Source organism: Dipodomys merriami, unplaced genomic scaffold, assembly GCF_024711535.1.
Source record: "Dipodomys merriami isolate MVZ:Mamm:240054 unplaced genomic scaffold, mDipMer1.0.p SCAF_24, whole genome shotgun sequence".
Classification (NCBI taxonomy): domain Eukaryota; kingdom Metazoa; phylum Chordata; class Mammalia; order Rodentia; family Heteromyidae; genus Dipodomys; species Dipodomys merriami.
In genome coordinates, this window is record NW_027203826.1 from 15,567,088 (window position 1) to 15,577,969 (window position 10,882).

Genomic DNA, 10,882 nt, shown 5'->3' on the forward strand with positions numbered 1-10,882 from the left:
GTAATCATAATTTGTGCAAAAGCATTCTCCAAAATGTGTTACTGTTTGAATGCATTATGTTTAAAATACAATAGTAATAGGTACATTTATCTAGTTATGGGACAATGTTGAATTTTTTCAAATTTAAAACACACCAGCTGGAAATACTTCAGATAATTACAGGAATGACTGTAATATGTTTTACTCATCTGTTTATTGTCCTTCTTTTCAAACACAAACTCTACCTAATACTATAAATACTTCCTGCAGTTTATTTTGGCCTTTGATTTTTTTAGTTCATATAAAAATCAGTAAAAACTTCAGTTAAATGAGAATGTGAGCACTCTATAATGCTTCTTCATAATTAAATGGAAGTTGTATTAGTCACTGGACAGTATAACAATGGAATGCTAGGTTGTTTTCCATGGTGATGCTAAGGATAGTGATGATTAAATGATGTCCCAGATATTCTTTAGTGATGATGTATCCAAGGTGCTCTGCCAGAATTTACTGTGAATTATCTCGTATAAGCAGTGGAAGTTATCCTAAACAGATACATTTGAAATGTACACATTCACTCAAATAATTTGTAGAGCAATGCGAGTATTTGGCTCTAGTAAAATTTCCCAGGCAAGGATACTATAGTATTGAGAGAAATTCAGAAATTAGAGTCACTTGGAGGATATGCAATTGATCTGTGCATCCCCACCACCTATCATCAATATTTTATTTTTGTAGGGAAGAATGAGAACATGACAAAGACTGTATGTGAAAACAAAGAGAACGAGACCTAGAAGGAAATAAAATGTAGATACTGAACAAGTTCACTGATACACCTTATTTCTCGTGAATTTTCCTCCAGTTAATGCCCATGATGAATTCCTGTTTTATTGACTTTGGTTTATATAAGTTTTATTTAACTGGGTAGTTTAAAACATAATGCTGTTGTATCAGCATTGTCAACAATAAATATTACCTAGATTTATGTCAAATTCATCCCAAGTCTAAATTATTGGCAAGGCATCAGAGGAATTCATTTTATCATCTGTAAATTGTTAATGGTTCTGTTATTCATATGGTTATTGGTCAAAATTTAAGGTGATACCATCCTGGTAGGGGTTTATACATGATCAGATTCTTCAGAGTTGGGGTAATCAAGGCAAGTTGATTTATCAAGCACAGCCTTTTACAAGTTTATGGTGTTTATTTTAACTTACCATGAAGTTTTCCTCATATTTTTTTACTTTTATTTTTCCTGTAGGGGCAATTAATGTTGATACTCCAACATATATTTTTAGGAAAATCAAGACAGGTGACATCTTTTTGAATAGTCTGTAAATGGATTATTTACTACTATTTCGGTGGAGTTATCCATATAAATTATAGTAACCTATTTGTAGTTTATTACAGATGCAAAACTATTGTGTTAACTTTAGTGTTTAATATATATATTCAATAGTTAAGCTTGCTTTTCGATAAGGAGTAACATTTCTTGAAATGATGTCATATGAAAGCTGTCACCTAGAAATAGATCAAAAAATCATTGAAAAGATGCTTAATAGGCAGCTAAGAAACATAATGCCATAGAACATATATTTTACATCATTATGTCTCTTCTTAATGAAAATAATATCCATTGACTTAGGAAAATATTATTATTGACAGATTTTTTGAAAATATAAATGATGGAAGGAATCGTAATTTTTATTTTATCAAGTTTTCAAATACTCTAGTTCAAATATGCCAGTCATATAAAATTATAACACTCCAATGTCAGTATATAAGGAATCTAAACATCAATGCATAGAAAATCTAGCTCTCTGGTATAGATAGATAGATAGATAGATAGATAGATAGATAGATAGATAGATAGTTTTTTAAAATCGATTATGGGGCTTCAATTCTGGGCCTGGGTGTTGTCTTTCAATTCTTCAGCTCAAGGCGAGTACTCTACCACTTGAGCCACAGAACCACTTTCTCCTAGTATTTTTTAACCTGGAGATTCTCAGTAGCCACATGGAGTTAGAAACCCATTTGAACCAAACAGACTGAGCATCCTGCATTTATTTACAATTTGTTTCTAGATTCACATATGGAATTCTTTGAGTCCTCTTCCATTATTAACTGTAGACTATTAGTTTAAAAGAATTTAATATTTATTTAAATAATGCCTAAATATTTCATTGGTATTAGACAGGATAAAACAAATATTTCATAGCCTCAAAGCTCAAGCCTTTTTCTATTATTTTAAACAATAACTGTATCTCCTAATGGGGACTCTCACTCTACACAAACTTCTGATATTAAACTCCTGTAGATGGATATCTACTAATATTTTAAGTATTTTAATTGATTGATTTATTATTTTAATATTTATTTTATTTTATTTTTTATCTTCAAGTTTCTGTATGAGGATATTTCAAATAAACATGTCCATTTATGTGTCCAACACATTCTGATCAGTGTCACCCCTCCATCACTCTTCTTTTCCCTCATATCTATTCTATTAATGCTATTTTAACTTATGTACGTTGAGAATTACTACTGTATTCAACCATCAGTCCTCTCTCCAATCATCTGTCCCCAATTTCCCTTAATACTCACCCTCATTTCAAGTTGTTTTTGTTTCAGTGTCTTTGCTATATAGTTTCATAGTTTTTAATTGACTCAGTGCAGTTGTGTGTGTTTGTGTGGATAGGTGCACACGTGAGAGTGTTTTCTATGCATTTTCACTATGTTTCTGTCTTTTCTTTAGCTTTTCTCACTGTGATGAGTTATGTTTCCAGGCCACACGAAAGTATGGCATCCCTTTCAGGTCAGAGAAGGTTGAGCTTTCTACGGATCTCTTCTTCCTCAAGGAGAACATTCCAATTAATACCCACGTTGAAGATATAGTCGGCTTTGTTCTTTCTAGAACTTAAAGACTGATTCAGTCCATTAACAGATATTGTGTCATAAGGCATGTGCTTTTGCATTGTGGTTGTTCCCCTATTCTCTTCTCTATATTCACTTAATTTATAACGTATTTATTTATTTCATTTTTAGAAATTATGCTTTTATTATATTTAAGTAGCTGTATAAGAATTTTCATTCAGCCTAGAGTATTATAAGTATAACACAACTAGATTGAAATCACCCTTTCATTGTTTTCCCCATCCATCCCAAACCAACCACAATGTATATGATATGGCTGCATTCTCCCCCTTCCTCTCTTCATCTGTCTATCCCTTTCCCCTTACTTTCTCTCTATACCCTTTAAGTGCCAGTTTTCTGCATTTGTTTGGAATATTAGTTTTTCTAAAGAATCATACAACTTGAAAATTCTCCTGCAAAAACCATAATTATTACAATGTTAATTATATTCTATATGTATTTCAAAATGCAAATAATTCTAAGTATGGAAAAGAAAAAAAGGAAAGTAAGAAACTTTGCAATGTAAAGTCATGTGCAATGTTCTGTAAGCTTGAGCGAAAGGAAAAACATACATACCCTTTTTGAATAATGAATGCAGGGTATAGATGTTCATGCAAAGTTTCTGTTTAGAGTATTCTGAATGTGAGTGAAAATACTTTGTATAGTTAACACTTGATAAGAATTAGAGATATAAAATACTTTGTTTCTGCATTTATTTGTAAGAAATTCTCAAGAAAGTTACTCTGTTTTTGAACTTAAACAGAACGTCTATTTCAATTTCAGAATAAGTGATACGACTGAATATAAAAGAATAGCCAAAGCAAGAGAATGATAAAAACATACCCAATAATAGGTATATATTTAAGAAACTTATAAAAGCCCTATGCATAAAGCATGATATACCATGTTTAAGACACGTGATTTTTTTAAGGAAGTAATATGTTTATACTGAAATGCACCCAATAAAATTAATATATCCATTTTATACACTTGTAAATTTCTGTGAATTACTTGTCTAACTTGAGTTTGTTTCTTGAAGTTTATACATGAGATACAAAATTAAGTTTCAGTTTTCAACAGACTTATTTTTAAGAGCTGTCATACTTTATGAAGAAATCACAGTATGATTAATGTGTTCAAATCATTCAATATTTTATTTCTAATTTTCTGTATTACGTGCTTCTAGGAAAAAGTTAATGAACAGCCTATGGAAAAGTACAATCAAACTTCAACAGATTTCATCTTAATAGGATTATTCCCCCCATCAAGGATTGGCCTTTTCCTATTGACACTTATTGTTCTTGTCTTCATAACTGTTTTGGTTGGCAACCTCTCCATGATTCTCCTCATCCTCCTAGATAGCCAGCGGAGGACAAGTTTGTGGCTGTATTCTACATCATCCTTACCCCAATGCTCAACCCCATCATCTACAGCCTGAGAAACAAAGAAGTAATGGGCGCACTGAGAAGAGTGACTCAGAGAATTTTTCTCTTTAAACCGGTAGAAGCATTTTCCATCTGAGTCTCCAGAACTCTTTTGTAAGTTTACTCAATAGTGGATAGTAACAATAATATTGTTTAATGTTATTGTTTAAGTTTCCAAAGCAATCTCCATAACAAAATATACTCAGATGTAGACCAAATTGCCTTACAAATGCTCATACATATATAGGAACACACACATACACACATACAGACATACATTCGTGTATATGAACATCTGTAGTACAAAGCAGAACATTTTGTGGTATATTTTTCAATAGTTAAAATGCAAGTATTATGTGCAAATTTGTTGTCAAAGGGGAAGACTTATTTAGTCTTGTTGAAATGAGATTGGAAATAGTCTAACTGGAGTTGGCATTCAATATAATAAATATATTTATATCTTTCATATGATTTATTTATTATCATATGAAAAATTTGTAATTTTTATCGTGTGGAAGAGAAAAAAACCACAGTTCATGAATAGATAGACCTAATCAGAAGGCATAGATTTGTTATTTTTTTAAGTAGACAGCATACAACCCTGCACCAGTTATCTTTTTTTCAGTGTAGAACTTATAAATGAAATTATAAGGGAGCTCCTTAGAAACCCTGAAGTCTTTAAATGACTCTGGATGACTCATACAGGAGTTTGAACTCTAGATACTAGATACAGATTTCAGATGAGGTTTTATTTTCTTCTTCTTTATACATATACTGAAACCCGCTAGGGAAAGTTGACTCCTATAGAGCAATTATATTCATCGAGGCTACAGCTTAGTCACCAATATAACTGGTTGTTTATGAAAGCTATAAAACAAGAGCAACAACAAAATCAATCACACACACACAAAAAAACAGATGGCTAGTGGGATGATGATTTTGAAAAAAGGGTAACACAGAGTTGCAATAGCTATGTGTATCTGGCCAAATAAAATAATATATGTCAAAATGAACTACAGGAAATGGAAACAGAAGTTTTTTTCTTTGTTGCTGCTTTTACTTTATTTTCCTTTTGTCTTGCTTATTCATTTATCTGTCTTTGAGAGAATAAGAAGGGACATAGAAATGATGGGACCCAGTGTAAACAAATACATCGGTGATACCCCTAGACATTATGTTGAAAATTAAGTATATATAGCTATATGTGGAAAAAGGAAAGAAAAATTGGAGTGACAGCAAGGAAGGGGGTGGCAATGTTAGAAAAGAAATGTACTCTTTATCTGATATGTAATGTAACCCTTCTGCATAGCGCCTTTACAATAACAATAAAAAGACATTAATATTAAAAAAAAGTCTCAATAATGGAGTGCATGCCATGCTACCTAGTATGCATTGGAGATGTATAGCAAATTTTTCCTGGTTGGGGAATTCCCTGAGCTGTTTCAGATGAGAGTGAATGTAGTGTCTAGAGGTGTAAAATAATGTTGGCACTAAGTTGATGGGTAAGGAGCTACAGTGAGTACATTCTAAAACTGTTTTAATGTGAATTTATGGCTGCAAAACCTAGTTGATACAATAAACATGATAGATTGTTGCACAATGTGATTAAATCTCTTCAGCAGTAGAAAGTTTTGTTAGGTATTGTGAGCATAGAATTTCACCCCACGTAAGGCCATATTTGTATTTTCATTTGCAGCCGAAACTCTCCAAATGTCTTTTATAACCTATATTGTTCAGCTACTTGGTAATATTCTTCTCTTCCTTTAAGCAAATAAATTTTGTGTGTGTATGTGTGTGTGTGTGTCGGTCGTGGGGCTTGAACTCTGGCCTGGGAGCTATCCCTCAACTCTTCAGCTCAAGGCTAGCACTCTACCACTTGAGCTACAGCACCACTTCCGTTTTTTTCTGGTGGTTTATTGGAGATAAGAGTCTCATAGAGTTTCCTGCATGGGTTGGCTTTGAACCCTGATCCTAAAAATCTCAGCCTCCTGAGTAGCTAGGATTACAGGTGTGAGCCACTGGCACCTGGCAAGTAAATAATTTTAAGTGCAAATATCTATGTAAATTATTTACTATCAAAGAACTGGAAGTGGAGCTAAAGAAAAGGGATGTGAAGGTGCAGGCAATTATTGGAATAATAAATCATTTCAAGATACTTAAATGAGATTTAGAACATATTAAAATCCATTTACTCACAGAGCAGGCAATGGATTATAAATGATTATCTTAGACATATCAAAGAAGTCTAAAGTAGATCACAAAAACATAGAGACCAGAGTTAAGTTTTTTTTCCTTAGCAGATCTAGGCTTAAAACAAAGGAAAAATCATAGTAAAGCTTCTTCCAGCATCTACTATTCTTTACACTGCCCTAATTATGCATAATTAATAAAGCAAAGTGCCATAGTTTAGAGTGAATGTCCCCCTATCCCATTAGTTCCATTCTAAACAGTAGGATATGATCTCATTCTACAGCCACAGTTAGAAGTGTGCCTTTATTAGTTGTCTTCATATTGAGTACATTAGTCATCAAATAATCAATGTGTTGTCTTGTTATCAGACTAAGCACAGTCACATTTTAATGTTTGCTCATATAAACCTGTAATTTTAATCAATAATAGAAAAAGAATGAAAAAGCCAAAAACATGATCATGCCAAAATAATTCATGAAGTTCTTCCTTTAATGGAAAAGGTGAAAATGTTAGAGCAGTGAATGATAGGAAACAATCAACAGCTATTTGCAAGTAAGCTTTTTGCAGCTAATTTTTGTAATTGTACTAAATGTATACTTTCATCATAACATATGAATTTACACAAAAAAAAGCCCTCAAGAGGGCTTGCTACTATTCTATCTGTGATTTTTGGCATCTTCTATATATTTTGAAATGTATACCCAGTTGACAGAGTAAGAATGTTCCATTACAAATTGAGCATGTGTAGAATTGTTTACTAGTCCAGGACACAGGACACTGTGTCTCCCATGCCTTTTGCATGTTATCTCATGAGATATAATGTTGGTATTTCAAGTTGTAGCTGAAACTTTTTAATTTTCTTTCCATTTGCTGAGATAACAACCATTCAGTGATGTTCTTCCCTGCTTTTAAGTATAAATAACTTCTGAAAGAGTTTGTAAATTATTTTATTAATTTAAAAGTTAACATGAATGTGATCAATTCTTCTGTACTGTGACAGGTCATTGCATCTCAGTATTGTTACTGAGATCAGAAAAGCCCTGACACACAGAATGATAGAGCATTATGATATGAAATGGGAGTTGAAGATCAGTTCCAGGCTTCAAATACTACCTAGATGGCCTGCTAAAGAGAAGAATATTCCATCTCTCATTAACACAAAATGATCGTTGTGCTTGGTACTTCTGTACCCATTATCCTTATTTTACATGCCACAGATGTATTTTACCTGTCTCATATTAAATATTTTATTGAGATGATTGTGCTTATTTATGTCACAATCTCATATTTTAATTCAAGTATACATGCTCCAATCATGGAATTGTGCTATTGCCTCAAACTTTTATACTTCCTTAGATTAAATACATCAAAAAGTTTCTATTACATCTATCTTGATATTCTAGTCATTATTTTAAACTATATTTACCCTACGGTGTCATAGCTCATCAGACCTTACTACTTCTCTCTGAATGTATCATTGATCATTGACAATCTCTGTGATCTCATTACCTTTGTCTCACTATAATCTCTTCTTCTAAGTAAAAGCCATTTGATTTCTACCTCCAAATGATTCCAGTTCTTACTGGTTTTATTTAAGAAATTCCCTTCAAGTGCATTCATAATGTCATAAATGATAGAAAATCATTCTATTTTTATGGCTGTATGTAATATCACTGCTTATAAACATCACATTTTCTTCATTGATCCTCCCATTCATAGATATTTAGGTTGAATCCATATCCTGACTTTGGTGTCAGACACTGCAAATACCTGAGAATGTTACTGTCTTTGAGAATTATGAATTCATTTCCTTAGTTTTTGACCCCTCTAGCTAGTGATAGAGGCCATCTCTATTTTGTAAATAATATTTGAGTACACATTCTATTTTCTAATGGCTTTCTTAACCTGTACACTCACAAATAATGAACAAAAGAATTTCTTTCCTCCCATAACATTGAATTTAAAAGTATTGTCTTTTGCATAATAGTTCTTTTAATTGGATAGAGATGTATCTGTTGGTTTTGATGTGACTATATATATGACATTTCATGTTCATAATTTCTGTATTCTAACTATGCAATATATACACAGTTTGAAAGGCTCAATGAAAGTGAAATCTAGGAGCATGCTAATAAGTACATGTCAATTGAGTTGTAATAATATGCTAATATAAAGAGAAATGTAATCAAAATCTTAAATAGGTGCCTCATATGTAGGGTATGATGCATTATAATAAAATAGCAATGTACAACTCATATGAGTATTGTTTATCTTCATTTTGTTATTTTGAATTAAATATAAGAATCAAAATTAATATTTATTCATCATACAATATTGTAATTTTCTTTTAAGTGTGTCACTAATGCTTTTAGGTTAAATATGTGACTCACAGCCCATTTCTATTGGATTACAGTGGTATGTGATGTCTTAGGATGAAGAAGAGAATTAATTGAAGTGTAAGAACCGAATTACAATTTTTTAAAGTGAGAGACCATCCAAAGCACTTTTTGTTGTTTGCTTTTTTACTTGACACATAAACTAACCAGGTAACAGGTGCTGCAATGAAATCTGAATCCCACCTCGCCCTCCTCATGAATCTTGGAATTGCAAGCCTGTCATACACAGGCAGCTTTCCAAGTACTCTTTTCATGGCTCCCAGGACTTCCTTATTTCTCAGGCTGTAGATAATGGGGTTAAGCATGGGGGTGAGAATGGTGTAAAATACAGCCAGAATCTTGTCTCCTGTGGGCGACCGGAAATTCCTGGGCCGAAGATATGTGTAGATAAAAGGCACATAGTAAAATGTCACCACAGTTAAATGTGTAGAACAGGTGGTGAAGGCCTTTTTTCTTCCTTCTTTAGAATGCATGTGGAAGACAGCTAAAAGGACACGTCCATAGGAAGCAGTGATACCAAGGAAGGGAAAAAGAAGAAACAGGATTGTGCTCACAAAAACAATATATTCATAGACCCAAGTGTCCATACAGGCCAGAGGCAAAATTGCTGAGATGTCACAGAAAAAATGCTTGATGGCCCGAGATCTGCAATAAGGCATATGAAGGGCATAGACTGTTTGTGCCAAGGAGTTGATGGAGCCCAGTATCCAAGATCCTGTGATCATCTTCACACACATCCTTTTGCTCATGCGAATGGAATAGTGGAGTGGGTGGCAGATGGCCACAAAACGATCATAGGCCATTGAAGCCAGGAGTAAGCCTTCAGAACATGCCATGGTTGAAAAGAACAACATTTGGATTCCACATGCCAGAAAGGAGATGCTTTTCTCACCTGAGAGGAAGTTGAATGCCATTTTGGGGATGGTGGTAGAGATATATATTAGATCTGTGAGGGAAAGCTGGCTGAGGAGAAAGTACATGGGGGTATGGAGCCGAACATCCACACATATGAGGTAGATCATGGTTGAGTTTCCAAAGAAGGCCAGAAAGAACACAACCATGATTAGGAGCAAGAGAAGTAGTCCAGTTTGATTTGGAGGCAGCAATCCCAACAGAATAAAATCACTTGAAGTTTGATTCCATTTCTCCATGAAAGTATATTCCTTGTAGCTTCCTTAATGAAACCTGAAAACAAAGCTTAAGGTGTAACCATCAAATGAAGCAAAACAGATGAATTAAAGACTGTCTTTTTGTAGTTTGATTTGAATATTTGCTCTTTCTTCCATCAATGTTGTTTTGCTGAATCCAAATCCCTCTTCAGTTTACTGGTACCAATCAACCATGTTAGAAATGTGCATATGGTCTTTAAGTATAGTATCATTGGCAGCAAATGTAAACCACCTATCCTGGATAACTCCTGTCCAAGCCCATTACTCAGTTAATAATAAATCTTATTACCTGAGGAAATCCAGGATTTCAGAAACAAAATCCATGTAATAGAACACCTTTGCAATAGAAGCTAACACGTATACCTAGAAGCATCATACATGGTTAATTGTGAAGTTTACACTCATCTCTCAGCCTTGTTTATGTCTATATTTATTTATCCTTCCTCTTCAGTTGCCACTACTCCAGATAGTTAAGCAGGAACCTCGTCTTTGTGTTCTACCTCTCATGTTCTTTTATGTCACTTCTATGCCTTTTCTGAAAATGTGTACACCTTTCAAAGTCAGTCACAGAACTGTCGAAGTATTTTTTGTCTCATAATGTCTATCCAAATTGTTATTAGTTAATTGAATATTTTCTATTCCCTAGTGAGATTTCTATTTTCTAAAGATACAAACATTTCAAAATCAAATGCTTACATTAACAAGCACACTTTTTTCATGTAAGTAGGTTATATATTTCAGTCAAATGTTGCATAATATTCCAGTTTCTTATTTTTTCATAGTTGCAAACTAATAAAGTAACTTGCAACTG

General features: G+C 33.2%; 1 protein-coding gene across 1 annotated transcript; it reads right to left on the reverse strand.

Annotated features, from left to right (window-relative positions):
* Positions 1-2,795: 2,795 nt before the first annotated feature.
* On the reverse strand, positions 2,796-10,053 carry LOC138835506 (olfactory receptor 2L13-like). Its single transcript, XM_070034000.1, has 2 exons — positions 9,050-10,053; positions 2,796-2,988 (listed from the first exon to the last, which is right to left on the reverse strand). The coding sequence occupies exons 1-2, from the start codon at positions 10,051-10,053 to the stop codon at positions 2,796-2,798; spliced, it is 1,197 nt and encodes a 398-aa protein (XP_069890101.1).
* Between the last annotated feature and the right edge of the window lie 829 nt (positions 10,054-10,882).